Here is a 20,498-nt window from a genome sequence, read left to right on the forward strand (position 1 = left end):
GGACACTGGATTTGGGGTGGAACCCTCCATGCATGGTGAACAGCTTCCATGTTTTAACATCTGTGGTTTTAACTTCCTTCTTTGGCCAGCTTGTTATCCCAGCAGGGTATCTGATCATTGGCAGAGCATAGCTGTTAACTGCCTGGATCTTGTTTTTGCCGTTAGGCTGACTTCACAGGACTTGTCTTACTCGTTGCAGATATTTGGCTGTGGCAAATATATACTCATATATATATATATATATATATATGAATACATGAAGCCATAGCAACAACACCAACATTTTCTTCCTATTCTGTTTTTTTTTTCTCTCTGTCCCTAGTAGCATTTTTTTTAAATATTTATGCTGAAAACATTTTTAAAAAACAAAAATAGTAAAAACAATTGACAATAGGAAAAAACTGGGATTATTAGCAGTTTGGAATCTTTTTAATTTCAGTCAGTGAGACAATGATTGTGCCTTTGGCAACAAAAAAGGCACTTATACTCAGTAGTTTACATCAGTTACTTTACTGATATACATTACAAAGATTTGAAATATTCACACTTAGAAAATATTATCCAATTTATCCCGACATTTCCCACAACTGTACAGCTGATTCGCATAATAAACCTACAAACCCGAGACATTAAAATCAAATAATTACAGCAGGGACAGATTCAGAAAGTGTGCTACATGGTAGCAAATTTGAACAAAGTACAAAACTCATCAGACCCATTACATCTTTCAAGTCAACAAAAATCTGACTGTACTGTATTTACCACAAAATATACTAAATATACTACTTTGTCAAATCTGCAAAATATCGGCCACCTCTGGGTGATCCTGTTGAGAAAATAAAATGTTTAACATTTAAGATGAGATGTCGACCGCTCCTCTGAGGACATCAAGTCGCTCAAACTCAACATGTTCAACTATGCTCCTTTTTCCTGGTCCTCATTCTCTTGTACAGCACAGATATTCAGCCATGTGCACACAAAAGAAACAACTCAATCCGGTGTTCCTTTCTTCAGTCACAGGGAACTGCTAAACAGCACATTTGTGATGAACCATTTCTGTCCAGTGCATTTCTGCAGAGCCAGTTGGTAGCCAAATTCATTGTCAGTGCTTGTTACAAGCTCTAGGCATCTCTTTGATTTTCTGTTGTGAATGGATCCTCCCTGAAAAGATAAAAACAGGCCAGTTAAAATCATACTAGGCTCCACAAGAACAATTTGTGTTCCCAATATAACTCCCCTCCTCAAAAACCCCAATGCTGAGAATGGATATCGATATGAGCTATAGGAGCGTTTGGCTGACTCACACTCCCTTTTACACTAGGCTCACAAGATAGCATCCACATGGTTTAAAGGTAAAAACTACTATTTTTTAATTTTTTTCCTTAGCAAGACAAAGAACTTAGAAAAAAAGCAAGACTGAATCAGAAGAAGAAAAAGACACAAACACAGATTACAGAAAAAAAAATCTCAAACAAATTCAATAAGGACAAGAACACCTCATATAAGGTTGAAAAACTATTATAATACTATTTAAAATTAAAAATTTAGGCACATGGGTGTTAGGTGAGAAGACTATAACATAAAAACAAATCTAAGAGAGTTTGGAGAGAAGCTGCATATCTGACAACTAAAAATAGTTCATCACAATCTCATAAAATGAAGCAGAATTTTCTCATTACAGTTTCTGGGCTGACAAAGAGCAAGTGAGTGTAGAGAAGGCCTTCAACGATTAATACAGTGTGAGTGATGTAAAGAGAGAAGTCTTTTCAATGTGGCGAGAGGAATGAAGTAAGATGTGGGATGAAAAAAGACCCAAGGACCTGACAGGCTACAAAAATTGTAAGATGAATTATTATTTCTGTATCTCCACTGGGTCTTTCTGCAAGGTCCAAAAGACATTTCTGATGGATAGCAGAATGGTAGTAAATGCTGCAAGTGGTCATTTATGTCAACCAATGGTGCAGTTTGTGGTGCCATAAAGGCAATAAAATAGAGGAAATTAGGTATATAGACACAGATCTATTTCAGATGCTATTTGAGTACTCAATAAGATTAAAAAAAGCGTGAAAAACCTCAACAGATTATAAAGTAAAATACTATGTGTAATGCTAAATACAGCACCAGGTGGAACCTCTCATAACTATTTCAGCTGGTTGGAAACAAACTTTTACCATTATTTAGTATTAAAAAATGTCCCAGAGAGGCTGAGTCTTTTATAAGAATAAAAATCTGGGAGTTTTTTCACCACACTTGGAATAATAAATATAGAATTTAAGGCAAATTTTACATTTTAAAAAAATGCTAAATTGCAAAGAATTTCAAGGATTTCTTTGTCTGCTGCCCAAAACATCAAAACAAATACATATAATATACTGTCTTTGTAGCATAACTGCTGAAAAACACCAAATCAGTTCCAGTCAAAGCTCATGTGGAGCCCTAGGGTCATCACTGCTATAACATAACATAACATCAAATCAGTACAACAGCCAGGATATTAATAATTTGAACAGTGTAAGCTTATATCAACAATTGCCAATAATTCAATTTAAATAACCTTTAAAAATTAAGATTTCAGTGCACAAGAATATATAGATGTGAAACACTGAGAACACAATAGATTTCTGACAATAACCTTTGGAGGGTTTTTGTTTCAGATATAGTATATTCTTATTTAAATCAAGTATTATGTACAAAATCTACTGATCTTATTTGTGGAATAACAATTTTAAGTAATTAAAACCTATTTTTATAATTAAAACTTATTTAAGTTTGCTGGACATAACAGTTAAGTTTCAAATTAAAGAATAGTTCATGCACCTCTTTATCTTTTCTTTTCAAATAGATTTTTGTGTTTCATAAACAACTTAGGAAAGAGATAAATAGAACTGTAAATACAGATATGTTGTGCTCATATGACGATCTTCTTACTACCATATGAAATCAGTTGCGATTAACTGGATACATTTAACAAACAACACAGAACAAAGTGATCCACAAATTAAAGATTACAGTAATTAGAATAGAATGAACACAAAAAAATAAACATATCCTGTTAAAGAAGTAACAACAAACCACACAACCTCTACGAACCCACAGCTTTCCTGTCATACTCCCACTCTGTCACCCTGTAGCTCAGTCATGGAGCCTCATCTCATCACTCAGCCTCATCTCCTTCCACATCAGAACACACTGAGAGCTCCTCTGCCGCCACCTCTAACCTGTCTATCTCCTGCAGTGAGATGAAGAAGCAACTGAAGAGACTGAACTGGAACAAGGCTGCAGGTCCAGATGGTGTCAGCCCCAGGTTTCTGAAAACCTGCTCAGAACAACTATGTCAAATTCTTTAACACCTTTTCAACACCAGCTTGAGTCCGAAACTTCCAACCATCAGAACCAAATCACTACAGACCAGTTGCCCTAACATCTCACATCATGAAAATCATTGAGAGACTGTTACTGGCTCACCTCAATAAGCAAGTGAACACCTTTCAGGACCCATACTGGGTCCATGCTTATCATAACAGGCTTGGGGTTGAAGACACCATCATCTATCTGCTTCTGTGAGCTCACTCTCATCTGGACCAATCAGGCAGAACTTTGAGGATCATGTTCTTTGATTTCTCAGCTTTTCATACAATTCAGCTGCTCTATTATGAGAAGTTTAATAAATTCCAGGTGAATACCTCCACAAGCACCTGGACTAATGACTACCAAACAAACAGACCACAGTTTTTGAGACCGAAAGGGTGTGTGTCTTAAATGATGGTCAGCAGCACTGAGCTCTACAAAGGACTGTACTCTCACCATTTCTCTTCACACTGTACACCTCATACTTCCAATAAAAACAGATAATAGTTGACTTTCAAGAGGAACAAGAGTAAACAAAACACTGTCTACATGCTGGGATAAGAGGTGCAGGTGGTGGATGAATACAAGTACCTAGGAGTTCAGCTACACAACAGACTAGACCGGAAATACAACACTGAAGCCATCCACGAGAAGGGACAGAGCAGACTCTACTTTTTAGGAAGCTAAGATCATTCAATGTCTGCACCAAGATGTTGCATCTTCTATAAGTCTGTTGTGGAAAGTGCTATCAGCTTTGGAGCATCTGCTAGTGCAGCAGCATCAGAGCCAGAGACTTAAAAAGACTAAAAAAACTAATGAAGAAGGCTGGTTCTGTGCTGGGGATAACTCTGGAGCTGCTGGAGCTTACTGACCAGAGAAGAATGCTGCACAAGCTGCTGATAATAAGGGACGACTCTTCACATTCTTCACACAACACAGTGAAGAAACAACAGTGTGTTCAGTGTGAGGCTTCTTCAACTCCAAGTTCCTATCTTCTTCATATTCTACTTAAGGTTTTATTTTTGGCAGCATACATTTATCTGTCTGTTAGCAACATAGCTAAAAAAATAATGGATTTTTTTCTCAGGTGAGTGGTGGAGGTCTGAACTCTCTGAGTACTTTTAGTTATTATTTTTATTAAAAAAAAAAAAACAACAACAATTGTTTTATTTATTTCAATATATTAAACTTAGTATCTCTTTTAATCTGTAATATTAACCAATAAAAGCAGCTGCACTGTTGCAGTTTACATATGAAATCGTAGTGCTTCTCAAAAAAGTCAAAAAAATTTTGAATATACATGTAGGCATATAACACATGAATATTTCTAATTTCCATTAGGGGTTGTATAAATGTTTCTGTATTATATGCAGAAACATTGGTATTTGTGTGAGGAAAATAAAAGGAACTCATTCAAACATACAACTAAACTGTGAGCTATCACCCACTCAACATACTGTATAACTAGTCTTAACATACAGCTTTACACATCGCATTTATTTCACATAACAAAGTGTGTGTTATAATCAGTGAAAAGGTAAAACTGTTTTTTAATATCTAAACAGAAATAGTTCAAATGAGTTAAACAGGTTTTGCGCAAAATAGTGCAGTATTTGTAGTGAGATGAAGCAAACATTCATCCCTTTATTTGTACAGTGCTTTGCTTCCTAAAGCTGCTAAATCTCCTTTGAAGTGATCCATTTCTGTTTGAGCTTGATACTTCGCATGTGTACAGTCATGTGTCAGTTGTTGCTTTCAGTGACATAATATGCTTCAACCTTGCTGATATTTTTCAGTCAAGTTTACTGATTCAAATGATCTAAACAGATCGGAAGGAAAATATGTAACACGAGTTTGAGCATGAAAAATTTGCTTGCAATTCATGACACTACACTGTCATAAGTAGTGGCAGCTTGGCAGCAATGTGACAATAAAGGGACAATGTGTAACATTTTCTGTTGTTTACTTGCCAAAATTGATGCCTGCATGTATATATGTATTATCATTAGTGTATTATGACTTCTGCTAATGAGCTGACACACTCACGTAAGCAAAGAAGTTTAGATTTGTGCATACATATGACTGGTAAGCCAGAAGGGAAGCGCCATGACGGTCTGCCATCATGAAAGTACAGCCGCCAGCAAGGGACAAATAGCATCAATGCAAGCCGGCGCACAGTGATTTAGACGTGGGAGGAAAAGAAAAATGAGAGAGGCTTACTATCTCAGCAAGTTGGAAAATCTCTTATTCACAAAAATGCAGGACCGTGCATACGCAGTAGCTGCAAGGGAGCCATTTTACAAATGTTAAGAAAGCGAAAACGGGCACTCAAAAGTAGGGCTGCACGATATCAGGAAAACATGTGGTATGTGATCACACTGTTGAAAGTTCTGATGACGAAATGATCTGTGATAAAACAAAAAAAGCTGATGTTTTCTCATATAGAGCTCCACTGGCAAAACTTTCATGTGCAGATGTCTTTATATCTTGTGCTATGATAATGGTAGTAGTGTGTTTTAGCTAACGCTAGATTTTAGTAACTTCTAATAATAATTTTCTTCTAATAATAGGAATAATTTGTTCTGAAACACAAACAGATCATGTACTTTGGTGTCCTTCAGCCTAAAAACTAGAGATAAATGAGAACATTGACAGCCTTTGCAAAAGTTTGAAGATGGTGAATCATAAAGGAGATTTTATTATATTCCATTGTGGATTGTTAAAAGCAGTTTCTGTCAGATGAAGCAGAGTTTTAGACATTAATGGACCGATGACTAATATAAAAAACAGAATAACTTTGATGACGCCAGATAAGATGCCCTCATCAAAAACTGTGGACCAACATCACCAGTCCAGATATCCACAGCGCTGTCCTTGTCTGCAGATACAAGGTAATTAGGACTCGCAATAAAGGAGACGGCACTGCAACACACAAAGTGTCAGGGAGATTAGTCTATAGCTCCTTGTGATTGTACTGTAGGTGGCAGCGGAGATTAAACATGTGTCCCCTAGTGTTTAGTACAAGTATCAGACATGCTTTGTAGAGTACTTGTGTTTATAGTGTATCATCTCTTATCCAATCAACATAGCTGACTTGCTGTTGTGTTTAGCCACCAGTTCTTCTGCATCCACATTTCCTTTGCTCCTCTCGTTACCTTCCCCTATCAACCTGTGACTTCATGTGCTCTAGTGCCGCAGCCGTTAGCATCTACATGTAGCATCAAGAAAAGTAACTGTCCATTTGATTCACCATTGACACTCTTCTTCTGCAGTTTATTGGTGGTTGGCAAACAACGTACAGAGGTGCCGCGCACAGACCATGAATGCTCAGCAACGTTTGAAACATCGTCCTGTCACTTCTTTAAAATATGCAAATTTGGACTACTAATCAAAGTTTAGACAGTTGTTGCAATATATGTATCGCACAGGCTATCATTGTGATAAAGATACATTTTCAATATACTGTGCACCGTACTTAAAAGACAGTGTGACCAGACGATACAAAAAGGAGGATCAACATCAGGCTAGCCTTCGCTGGGGAAGGCTTTTAAAATCTCGTCCAAAGGACGAGATTTTAAAAAGATTTTAAAAGGGATGCTGAAGTTGCCAGATTTCTTCTCGACAAGTAAGTCAACGGTACTGCATAAATTAGCCTAAAGCTAATTTTTTTTCATTTGGTTTTGTTAGACAGTATTGCTCGTTACCATGGGCAGCATACACTAGCCTTGTTGGTACAGAAGTGTGTGTTTATGTGATTTCAGTTGCTTTCATAGTCACGGTAAACACTGGCCTTTAGTTGTGGTAAAGCCGGACTAAAAGTCAGTTAGAAGGCTTCATAAGCTGGCTTTTACTCTGCCAATAAGCCGGTGCTGTGTTCAGGCCATCCATAGAGGCCCCACAAAGATCTGTTCCCCCTTTATGAATCAATCTTCTTTCTAAACACAGAGGATTGATATCTGACAGTTTGATGGGATACAGTTTGCAATATTTATGAAATCAAGAACTTTTTCACCTGAGTGAACACTCCATGAACTATCGGATGACATGTTTTCATCTGCGCTGTCAAAGTTTTTTGAGACACGGCGGCTACCATTGTTGCAATATGTGTTTGAGAAAATGAGACACTAGAATGCATGTTTGATATATGTTAGATATACGTTAGAATACAATACACGATTCCAATGCAAGATAGAAATAATGTCGCTTAAAAAAAAAAAACATATTCCATAACATTCTGATATAATACAGTTTACTACTTTAGAGGCACAAATGTAAAAAGATAACAATCACATTTGAGTGACTCTTAATGAAGAAAAACATAAGAAATGCAGTTTGTAACAAAACTATAAGGACATCCATGATGTAAAGCCAACCCCATGGTTGGTTCCACTGTAACTTCTGACAAATTACCTAAACTGGTGCTTAATAAAAACAGAAGACGACCAATTGAGTGTTGCAAATGCCCTCAGGGATTAATAAAGTACTTAAATTTAATTTCAACCTTGTTTTCCAGCAATACTTTATACTGTGCCATAAGGTATTACCTGAGTAAAGAGCCAATGGAGCTTCATACGTTTTGCTGCTGCGTAGCTGCACTCAATGAGACGAGGCCTGCTATTCACATCCACCAGGCACTTGTTGTCATCGTCATCAACGGTGGGGCTGAGCAGCCCGATGTGGAGCTGCTGGGTGCTGGTGTAGTACACATTCTGAAAGAAATGCCACAAAAAATAAATAAATAAATAAATAAATAAAAGGTGCTTAACTATGCAGTACATTTGGTGTATTCATATTTTTCTTTTAATATAAAATAGATATCTATAGGGTTGATATACATACAATAAATATGCCTACTTTTACCACTTTCCTGACTAAACAGATAACAAGGAAAGAGTTGGTAATGCAAACCAAAGCAGCTCATGATTAATTTAGGAATGGGGAGAAATCCAAAATAAATGTTGTCTCGCTGTTGGAAGCCTTACCAATTACTTTCTTTCAGGGCAACTGTTTGCTCGTACAAAATGAAAAAAAAAGCTGAAAATCTTTTGGCAGGAAAAGAAAAAAAAAGCTTGTTATTCACTGGCACAAAACAAAATGTAAAAGACAAAGATGTACAACAGTATATACTGTGTACTGAATAATGAGATAACTTCCTTCAAATATCTAAATACTTTACAAATTGCACTACAAAGTATTTACATAACCTGAGTGTGCAGAAATTAATTAGTTTAAAATAAAAATGTAAAAAAATAAAAATAAAAACACATCTTCTTTTCCCCTTCTTTGGGTGATTTCATACTAGCCAGTAACTAAAAAGTGAAGAGCAGAGAGAAGCTTAAAGCAATGAATACCAATTTGTTTGGCAGTATTTTATTTTCTTCTTTTCTTTCCCACTCATCAACTCATGACCTCACAGATTTATTTGGTGACCCAAAGTAAGGGCACAATGCCTACGTCAGCTGGACTGCAGTATTCAACAATGCGCTGCAGAAAACAGTTAAAATTGATCCAGACCACCTCACACAGCTAAAATAGTAAAAAAAATATATATATACATGTATTAATGTCTATGAGCCTCTTTCTGCACAAAATGAACAATATTGCTTTTCATATCTTGCTGGTAATTAATGGCTAAATTATTGAACGTAGTATTTTTACATAGTTTTAAGGATCAGAATATGTCCTCCTTTATAAAGTCCCCAAACAACATAATTCCTCATTCTAAAGCTTTTTTATCCTTTAGAGCATGTCGCTGTTTTAGTCTTATCTTCTGTGTCACTTAATGCCAAAACTGCTTCCTTCACATAAGACTTTTCTCAGTGGAGGTGTGATTTTTATTTATTTATTTTTTTATTCAGTGCTGCTCACTTTGAAGCGGCTCAGGTTGCCAGGCTGCAAGTGGCAGTGATTTTTATTGCTTAAGTCACTATGTTTTGTTACCATTTGAGCTGAGGTGGTATTCTGTCTGATTGCTGACAATGTGCTGCCATAAAATCAGTTTGAACAGTGGGATTTATAACACTCAACCTTTCATGTTTACCTATGCAACAGGCATTGATGTGCTGTGTTCACCACACCATCTTAAACACAAAGTCTATTGTTCTCCCAAAGCTACACCCACTAAAAGCAGCTGAAATATGGAGTGACATGCTTTGATTGACCACAGAAAACATTTACATAGTCTAGTGCAGTACAGAACACCCAGTTATTTTTCTATAAGTTTTTAGGTTATTTAGGTACCAAAGGGAGTTGTAAAAAATGGTCTGAGTCTGAAAAGAAGATAATAAAATTCAATATGATTGTACAGATGCTACAATGGCGTTTTCTCCTGAATGACTTTTTCATTTGTACATTGGTGTTAACATCAATACAAGTGTAATGAGTGTGAACTACGTCCTGTAGATTTATTTGAATTAAGAGAGGCAATGCTAGATCTCTGTCACAGCAAGCTTTAACGATCTCTGAAAACAATTGCTCAGACGTAATGGGACAGAGTAATCGATACGAGCTGGAAGAGGCAGGAGAAGGTAAATGATTATTGTGCTGTGCTAATATTTGAAGCCTTTTTAACAAGGTTATTTGGGCTGAAATATATCCTGAACAAGAACTTCAGAGAGTTTAAAAAATAAAACAACAAAGAAACATGAATGAGTAAGGGCTAATTTGACAAAACTAAGCAAGTTGTTTTGAACTTGAAAGTTGTGTGTCAGTCTGAATCTGTAACTCTTTTGTTACCTTGAGGAAAATAATCATTCCGCCAATAAATTAAAGAAAGCTGGAGATAAAGACAAAAACTCTGGGACAACATAGAAGAGTTTGACAGATGTGATGTTTAGCTGAAAATGTGGAAATTTGTTTAGATTCACTTTGGATGAGTCAGCTCTAAACGGAAGCAGTGCAATACAGATCAAAAGAAAGAAATCTACTAAAAGAGAAAATCCTCAGGATAAAAATAAAATACAGAGGGGATATTCTACAGTAATGCAGGCAGCGTGAGGGTTCAGGAATGCTCTGACCTGTGGTGTCATCCCATGGCAGAGATACAGGATGGGGACGTTATCATTGTCTGGTCCCTGGTCCAGACACAGATCGTTCTTCAAGGAGTTTTTCAACTGACAGATAAAAACACAAACAAAAGTTATTTTCTGTCTTTGACCAGACATCTCCCATAACAACCTAACAGTGAGATCCAGAATATTTGACACATCAATAACTTTAACAAATGGAGATTGTTGTAGGTCAGTAGGACCTTGAAGTTCTTATCTAGCAAACCAAGGTTTTTAAGAATTTTGTTTTACACACATCATAAACACCCACTTTTGCATTAACTTGCATATTTGCATTAAGTAGATATTTTAATGATAAGATTACAAAACCCATTTTTAGGATCTCAGCAAATCTTTTTATCAGTTTGATAAACGTTTGACAGAGGAAAGGCTGATCCAACTCTGAATCTTTTAGTGCTCGTTCACACTTCTTATTAACTTGCATCCTGGGTAAGCTGATGGCATAGGTACAGCATTAAGTTCATGGTGCATTAAGGACACATTCATATCTGATTACTCAGGCCTCATTAAGAAGAGATATGGACATATCTATCCACATTTATTTATAAGTCTGTGTGGTATTACCAGGGCAACTGATATTCAGTGAAGTGCAAATTTGTTCAAAGAATATACTTGTCAATGCACCAATAAAATTACTGCTTCAAGAATGATTACAGCTTCTGGCTAATTAAAAATGATGGACAGTTATTAAAGAAGTTATATTTTTGGCTTACAGTTTAGTCAGAAAAAAAAAACCAAACAAAACTATCAACGGATCACAAGGAGGTTTGTAGGTGAGTTGCCTCAATGTTAATTTATTTTAACTGCTGTGGTCAAAATATAGTAAAATACTGCACTAATCAGATAATAAAAAATCTTGATTTTCTTACATGTGCACCCACATATACATAATAAAGCTGTTTAGAAAACAACTGAAGGCCTGTTGGTGAACCATCACAAATTTATCAGCAGAATTGAGCTGAGGATGAACTCTGTAACATCCCCAATAATTTATTTATTAATTTCTCCCATTTCTGTCACATTACTAATCATGAAATGTTTGTGAATAATAACAAATGTGACTCAGGTATTTCTGCAACGTGTTTAAGTCAAACAAATATACAGTTCAGTTACTGAATGTATTTGTGATTTAACAGAAACATCAGCAGACCGCTGACAGTTAGCTGTAGGCGACACAGCAGGTGACTGTGATCTGATCACAGGCGGTCACTCTGGACACATGTGGGGTTGTATTCTAATGCCAGCTGTGAACACACACACTTTCAGCTGTCCACTTGTGATCGCATGGCCCAGAGTGCATGTTCATAGCAGATATAAATGGGTGTTTTTCTCCCAAATTTGCTGCAGACAGTTTCTAAATCATGATCCAAACATTATGCACTGCTTGCAGCAGTGTTTATTTGTCTATGAAAATATACAAGACTGTTGGAGTTTGGACAGCCAAAAAAGAGAAAGGGAAATTATGTTTATACCACACAGTTACCACCTCATTCTAGCATCAGCCAGGCACCTTTCTGATGATTCATAGAATAAAAAAAAAAACATAATTGCAGAAAATATAGAAGAAACTGCAGTGGGCTGGCACATTTAAAACATGAAACATTGACTCTGCTTGAACTCAATGTTGCTTTATAAAAATGCAAATCACAAGTGCTGTGTTTTATGAACATGACTCAGTCTTTCAGACCCAGAGGGTTATTCATGCTCGTCTTGACAAAGGTCTGACTGATTGCGAGATAAAAACTGCTCTGCAGGGTGCTCCAGGGACAGCAGTTTGTGTGAGGAGTGAATTAGGCAAACATGTGAGATCAGAAAAATACACAGTTGGGAATGATTTCAACTCCCCACTGGCTCCGGAGATGTCTACTTCTATCTGATAATCAGTAAACCACAGGCAAAACATGCTTCTGTCAACAGAACACATCTGAATATTGCTCGTGTTGTGAAAAAAAAACAATAAATATGCAACACAGTGACACCTGTGGGGGCAAGTCACAGTGCAATGGTATTTAAAGCTCTTCAGGTTCTGTAATGTAATGTATATCTGAATGAGGTATGTGGGTGGAGTATGGATGGGGCGGGGGGGTATTTAAAATTGTCCTTCAGATTAAATCAAATGGCTTTCATAAGCTTTGCAAAATCAAAGCAATATGGAGTTAGACAGAAGACTTTAGGCTTGCACCTTCCAACCAGACTAAGTGGAGGGAGATGTGCAATACTACGATCCTAAAAAAAACTAATTAAATACTGTCCACATTTCACATGTTAAAAACCAATAAATGTAAATGCTTTCTAAAAAAAACATATAGTCAAACTAAATTTAATGCCAGAAACATTAAAAAAAATAGCTGTCACAAGAAGTTGTGGAATGCTAAGAATTAAATAGCTGGTTAAACATCTTAATGATGAACAGGTCAACAAAGTGATTATATGTAATGGGAACATCTGAGAGTCTTTCAAAGGTATAGCTAATGAGGGGGTCTTTACATAGTGAAAGACTGAGTGGATCAATAGTTTAACAGTTTGAGTGATGTTTGTCAGCATAGTATTGCAAACAGTCTGGTGATTTAATTATCTACACTGTACGATTTAGAGTATCCAGGTAGATCTACACACAGGTCTACACATAGATATGGCTGAAAGCCAATATGAATGATTGCAATCTTCAGCCTCTCAGGCATCACAGCAATAAAAACTGACCCAAATTCTTCAGTGAATAAAACTGGAAGGGTTCAGAACCACTTTTGATTGACAGACAAATCTGTCAATTTCCTGAATCCACAAATCTAAGTTAAAAATGCACCATGAAAAAAACATACCTAAACTGGATTCAGAGATGCAGCAACTTTTCTACCCATGAGATGAATTATAAAGTTAAAAATGTAAATTTCTCTTTTGTAACACGTCTTTCGGGCTTAACAAAATCATTATTGGTGAAACCGGGTTGCATTAGTATACATGGCATGACTAATCTGCGCATTTATATGACACCATTTGCACTGATCGATAAATATACAACAATATTTGGGACGACTTCCAAATTCCATCCTTCCATTTTCTATGCTACCCACTTATTCCAGTGCAGGGTCGCAGGGGGAACTGGAGTTTGTCGCAGCAATTAGCAGATCCCAGTCTACTGCAGGGCCAACACAGAAAGACAACTGACCATTCACACTCACTCCTAGAATTTAGAGTGACCAATTAACCTAACATGCATGTCTTTGGAATGTAATTGGAAGCTGAAGTACCTAGCCCTCTCCCATGTAAATGTTAATTCATTTCATGTGCAACACATTTTCTAAGCATTGTAAAAGAAACAACACAAAAAAACACAAAACAAAAATAGGTTAAAAAACATGCACAATGTGCGTCTGTGTTTCTAATCTGTCAAACAATGTAATTTGAAAAGCATCTCAGGAGTCCCAAATTATTCCTGCAGCATGATAACAGCTACAAACAGTCAGTTATAATTATATAACAAAATAAAGACGATTTTCTGCTGTATATCTATATCTAAATATCAAAATGTTTTATTAATTTATTTATTTATGTTTATGACCATACCTCCATGAAACCAATGACAGTTCTCATAAATATAACTTTGGAATTTGAATGGTGCTAATTTGCAAATTAGCTAAAATGTTAGCATATTATATAGTATATAATGAAATGAAAAATACTTTATTCCCCTAAAGAAAGTTATAAATGTGAAAAGAAATGTCATGATAAACACACATATAGGCTATCTCTGAAACTTCTATGTCAGGGGTGTTCAAAGTCGGTCCTCAAGGGTCGCAGTCCAGGAGGTTTTCAATGTCTTCCTGCGTCTGTCACGATCATGGGCTGTGTGGGGGTCATGTTCGTCATTTTCTGGTTGTAGTTTTGGGTAGTGGTTCTGGTTTTTGTCATTAGTTTCTGTTTCGAGATCATGGTTTGGGTTTTTGGTTTTTATTAGTTTTTTCCTTGTGTGCTCTGTGGTTTCTGTTTCTGCCTCGTTAGAACACCTGGTCTAATTACTCATCCACTTCACCTGTTCCCCATTACTCCCTCCGTGTATATGTCCTTGGTTTTCAGTCACTCCTTGTCAGATCCTCGTATGTGCTCTTATGTGGTCATATGTGGTACGTGTTGTATGGATTATCCCAGTCTTGTGTGGTTCCCTGTCTTGAGTTTTTGGAAATAAACCTTTCACCTGCACCGATTCTGCCTCCTGCCCTGACTGCCTGCAATTGGGTCCTCACCTCCACCGCAGACCGTGACAGCTTCAGCACACCTGACTCACGTTAAATGGATCCAACAGCCTATGAAGTTCTGCACAATGACTCATTCATTTGAATCAGGTGTGTTGGAGCAGGGAAGAATTGAAAACCTGCAGGATTGTGGCCCTTGAGGACTGGAGATGGACATCACTGATCTACACACCTAATTAGCATTTAACTCAAAGCACTGCTTTGTGTGACAACAGAGTCATAGAGCTGATTGCATTATTATACTGTTGGCTAATCACGCTAAGATCCCTACACACATTGTTTGTAATCCATAAGCTTGCATGGCACCGTGTATGTTACATCTCACTGTAGCATTTATTTCCCCGTGTTGGTGAAATGCTGTTTTTACCCTAGGCAATGAGAAACAACACGTTGGGGACAACCAAGTCAAATCAGCTCAAATCAAATCTGCTGATTTGGGTTAGATAGTCATCCAGTATCACATAAAAATAAAGTAATTATACATTCTCAAGATCTAGGAATGAATACACTTTTAAATAAATAATGAAATAATGAGCAATAATGAACTATAATCTATCTATCTATCTATCTATCTATCTATCTATCTATCTATCTATCTATCTATCTATCTATCTATCTATCTATCTATCTATCTATCTATCTATCTATCTATCTATCTATCTATCTATCTATCTATCTATCTATCTATCTATCTACCTGTCTGTCTGTCTGTCTGTCTGTCTGTCTGTCTGTCTGTCTGTCTGTCTGTCTGTGTATATGTGTGTATATATATACATATATATATATATATATGGCAATTTGGAGAATCTGATTATGTAATGAATCCTGACTAATTCCTGAAATGCATCCAACTAATATAGAATAATGAGGTCAACCAGCTCAGAGAAATTAATGTAATGAGGCTCTTCTATGCACTCTTTATGTGAGGCTACTATTTTTCAACATGTAAAAGTGAAAAATATTCATAAAACATAGAAAGCAGTGCCACTACAGTGTGGTCTGTGTGCAGCTGTGTGGGGTGCAGCATACTGATGCAAGGTGGGTGGACCGTGGACATAAAGCTGTTTGAGAACAACAAGCAATGGTCACATACAAATACTGCCAGCATGCCCCGTTGGCTGCAATTTTTTGGCAGTTCTTGCACCAAATCCCTCCAGAGAAGTATAATACACGTATAATTATGTAAGCTTTAGTTAATTTGTTTATCTATGCATCTCAGTCTATAATAAAACGAGAATAACAATCTGAGAGGAAAGGAAAGGGACAGTCTTCCCACAGTAAAATTTGTCATTTGTCACCATTTGTACTTCTGACAGTAGTCTTCCACATCCAAACACAAGGGATTTAAATGATTTGCTCAGGCAGACCTGTAGTTATTTTCTGGCTTTTGCAGACATTAATGTGTATTTGTGATGAAGAGGAAAATGGCAGCTTACTACTCCATATGCAATAGTTTCGCTGTACATCCTCATCTCTGGGTAGATGTTGACCAGGTACCACCGGAAAGTTTTGCACTGCAGCCGCTTCCTCAGAGCCTTCCTCTCAGAGATATCACCGATATCAATCCCTGAGTCCTGAGATGGACAAACAGCCATGCACACAGCGAACACACAGACACACACAAAGAATTAAGCCGATTAGATGTGGTTCGTGGAGAGGTGAATCAGATAAGGGGCATTTGAGGAGAAATCTGCAGCCACTTGTAGTGTGTTTAGAAGCTTCTATAATACTTGATTTTGTCCTGTTTCTAACTTAAAAATTATTTACTACTGAGTTGTAAAATCAAACAGCAGCACTGAAGGTCAGTCTCATGTTCCAGTCATGGAAAACAACTGACTACATTTGCATACTATTTTTAGTTTTAAATGATTTAAGACATTAATTTAACTTTAGACCTAAAACATCCCACAAGGCAGAAGCACTTTTTGCTTCACTAAATTTTTTAAAAATTATTTTACAGTATTAAAGAGTAATACTTTAGTCGCATGTGTTTATTCATCTGACAGCCCCTTAGATTTAGAGACTAATAATCATGTACTTTAACTTACTGTGAGTGTTTAAATGCAGTATTTCTTTCAATATAAAAAAACCAAAAAAACAAAACAATTTTACTTAAATTGAAGATTTAAATAAATCTTTCGCTTTTGAGTGCAACCACACTCAAAATGTGAACTCACATATTGCAAACTTAAGTTGAATGTTGTATTAATTTTTACACTCAATTACCATGATTTAGCTGCATAGATAATTTATGGGCTTAAAGCTGAGGTTAAATTTCATGCTTCTTGAGTTCAGCCTGTGTTAAATGCCTCATTATTGACTGAATGAATTGCCTGCAGATGTTCATCTATTCATAACTTGGATTTACATTTTCAAACAGATCATGACGAACAAGGAAAAAAAAAAGAAGATTCAGAAAGCAAACATTTGATTTAGCCTTTGAGGGGATGCTACATTTAACACAACATGTAAGAGCAGGATTGTTCATTTTAATCGACTGAATCCAGTTTGCAGTAAAATAAATATGTGAATCTTCCAAAAAAAAAGCCTGAAATAAAAATAATAGCACAAAAAACACAAGACGTGCAAGACATTTGGTACTAAAGAGATTGTTGTCATTGCACCTGCATATTTCAAATAATGTGATAAAGCCCCATTTTTTAAATAGAGAAAGTGTCTCATTTCTGCTGGAAAAAAATGCATAACCAAACAGAATGAAATATGTAGCATTGGATCTTGATTGTTGTTGTTAATGTATTATTGCTTATTTCCCCCCCAGGTCACAGCTGTAATCCAATTTGCTTCTTTAATTTATCATTGAAAATATAATTGTGAGACATGCTGATGTCTCCGTTTAGAACATTATATGGAATCGTTTGAAGTGGGTATTTATGCAGTGACATGTATCCAATTAAGGCCAGTCTGCATATAACTAGAAAATCATTTCTCATGCTCTTTCAGGAGGTGTCAGAGGCTTCATTCAAATGGACATTTGTGATAAGAGGAGGACAAATGATACTAACCACTTTAATATTTAACATTGATGCAGTTTATGCTGGGTCGCAACTAAAGGAAAAAAAAAGGAGGTCACATACTAACATTTCGTTGGACCTCATTTAGCTTTGATTACAGCATGCATTTGCTGTGGCATTGTTTCAATAAGCTTCTGCATGTCCTAAGATTTATGACAGTAAATTTCAAAGATTCTCAGTGGGGTTCAGGTCTGGACTCTGTGGTGTCCAATCCATGTGTGGAAATGATGTCTCATGCTCCCTGAATCACCCTTTCACAACTTGAGCCCCATGCATCCTGGCACTGGAATATGGCCATGCCATCAGGGGCAAAAAAATTCATTGATGGAATAACCTGGCCAATCAGTATATTTAGGTTGTCAGCTGACCTCATTTTTTGGGCACATAACGTTGCTAAACCTAGACCTGAACAACTGCAGCAACCCCAGATCATAATACTTCCCCCACAGGCATAGGAGCTAGGCATGATGGCTGCATTACTACATCTGCCTCTCTTCTAACCCTGATGTTCCAAACACTCTGAAACGGGGTAAATCTGGGCTCATCAGACCACATGACCTTCGTCCATTGATTGGTTTAAGCCTTATTTTGGATTTTGTATTTATTTTGGATTTTGGGTCAATAATAAAACCCAGGTTTTTTAAATTACTTTTTCTGTCTGCATTGCGTTACTGCTTGGTCCATGACAATTTCATTATCATTATTTAAATGACTGATACATTGATCAGTGTTATTGAAAAAGTACAAAAGAAAAAAAAAAAGACTTAATCACATCTTCAGATTAATAAAAAAAATTAACTGGGTTTTGCAGATAAGAGGTCAAGAATTAGATCTTCTTAACTGAGAAACAGATAGAAGCTCTCTTTTCTAAACCTCTTACATCTAAGGTCTAGTGTTCTTTCTGTTGTTAACATGAGTGGTGGCATCAGGCCAATATCTAAAAAGCCCAACTTCAGAAAAAAAGGTAGTTGATGCCTATGAGTCTGCCAAATGATTTTTAAAGAATGATAAACTATTCAAAATAAATCCTCCTTCAGAATCTCATATTCTATCAAAGGATCTGCAGGTAACTCTGTAACTGTTGATGCTAGAGGGCAATGTGTCTACAATTAGAAAGAAATCCCACAGATTTGAACTGCATGGGAGGTGTGCCGGGAGAAAGCTATTGCCAAACCATTAGAGAAAAACCAGAGTTTGCAAGTGAATATACAGGCAAAGATGAGGTCTGTTGCAACAATGTGCTCTAGACAGATGAATCAGATATGTCTGCACGCATGGTGTCTCTTTTCAGGAGAAAAACTTAATTCCAGCTGTGAAGCCTGGAAGATGTTACAGCTTTTTGTTGCTTCAAACTGGAAAGGTAAAAAGTATCAATAAAGTTCTTGATATCATGAGGACATGTATCAAAAAATTTTAACTACAATTGAACATTTAAACAGGATAATAATCTTCAAGACACTAGGAATCAAGAAAAAAGTGTTGCGAGGGAATTTTAAACATCAGCACACTTAACAAACCTTATAATTTTTGCAGCTAAAAGATATTTTTTATTCAAAAAAGGCTCAAAATAACAGTAAACTGAAGTTAGAGACCTGTGGACCGTTATGCAAAATATCAGCTAAAAGTAAAGGGTAAATAACATGACTGAAGTCAAGGGTGCACCATATTTCCAAAAAGGAACAACATAATTGTTGAAATTTTGTGGAATTAACTGTTAAAAAAGGAATGCACTCATTTTTCTTTTCATGCAAACCTATAAAACAACATTATCACTCACCTCCATGGGAATATTCCAAGCCATATAGACATGGCTTTTGAACTCATCCATCCAAACTTCTGCTACTCTGAGGGCGTTTCTCCGCACATGAGACGTCAGATCTTCAGTGTAGGGTTTATGAGCACGTTCTATATGGGCGATGCGGGCACACGGCAGGACCTCAACACTGCCTCCACACTGCCACACCTGGTTTTAAATATTATATACAAAAAAAAAAAGAAAAAACACTTAGTAAGCTGATTCAAAAGCCCTGCATTTACAGATACTTTCAACACAGTGCACAACCATAAACTTTTAGTTTATTCAATCAAAAAGGCCTATGAAGCACTGAGTAAATGTCTTCAGATTATGTGAGAAAGTAAAAGGTTTAAAATAAAGGTTGAGTCCTTGCACATTTTTTTTAAATAATTATTTATAATTTTAGTTAATTTTTCTCTTTGCTGATACTGACACCAGACTGACTTACTCAGGTGTAAAGACAGTTTAAGGAGTTTAACTTGTACTGGCTGACAAGCAGATGCCTCTCGTCACCTCTGCTTCTCATTATATCCTACCCATTATAACAGGCACTATGCTAAGAAAGAAAACTTAGGCTTTATTAAAAAGTAGTATCTACTTTTGAGAACCTTTTATGAGGACCTCTGGGAGGCTCAGAACAGTGGATAACTTCTGCATTTTTTTCTCATCTGTAATAGTAAATCCATCATGACAATAACAGTGACAATATTTTCACTACGACAAAATGGAAATTTTGCTGAATGTTGTATGTTATGTGTATAAGTTCTTCGTAGAGTTTTTACTGTGTAAAAAACAAAAATCCTCAAAATGTTTTGAATCAGCATGTGATTGTGATTCTTACAGTCTTTAAAATTCTACATTTTTATACTCCTATAGTCTTTGAAATACCCATCAAATGTGGTTAATTAGCATTTAAATGCATTAAGTTACTGTCTGATTATGACTGGGAGATGACAGACATAAAAAAGAGAATTAAAGCTTTAATGTGGAAGGATTAGAAAATAAT

The 20,498-nt window shown here is 36.3% G+C and overlaps 1 protein-coding gene across 2 annotated transcripts in view; it reads right to left on the bottom strand.

Moving 5' to 3' along the window:
* Window positions 1-419: 419 nt before the first annotated feature.
* galnt18b (UDP-N-acetyl-alpha-D-galactosamine:polypeptide N-acetylgalactosaminyltransferase 18b) overlaps window positions 420-20,498 on the bottom strand; it is a 92,073-nt gene continuing 71,994 nt past the window's right edge. The window contains exons 7-11 of one of the 2 annotated variants that reach the window (XM_041994266.1): window positions 19,475-19,660; window positions 16,102-16,239; window positions 10,365-10,460; window positions 7,893-8,057; window positions 420-1,161 (exon numbers count right to left, since the gene is read on the bottom strand). In XM_041994266.1, the coding sequence (XP_041850200.1) occupies window positions 1,015-1,161; window positions 7,893-8,057; window positions 10,365-10,460; window positions 16,102-16,239; window positions 19,475-19,660 (732 nt within the window). In that variant the 3' untranslated portion in view covers window positions 420-1,014. The remainder of the gene's footprint in view (window positions 1,162-7,892; window positions 8,058-10,364; window positions 10,461-16,101; window positions 16,240-19,474; window positions 19,661-20,498) is intronic. The other variant, XM_041994274.1, reaches the window with a different exon arrangement.

The sequence above is a fragment of the Melanotaenia boesemani genome, chromosome 1 (genome assembly GCF_017639745.1).
Source record: "Melanotaenia boesemani isolate fMelBoe1 chromosome 1, fMelBoe1.pri, whole genome shotgun sequence".
In the NCBI taxonomy this organism is placed as follows: Eukaryota; Metazoa; Chordata; class Actinopteri; order Atheriniformes; family Melanotaeniidae; genus Melanotaenia; species Melanotaenia boesemani.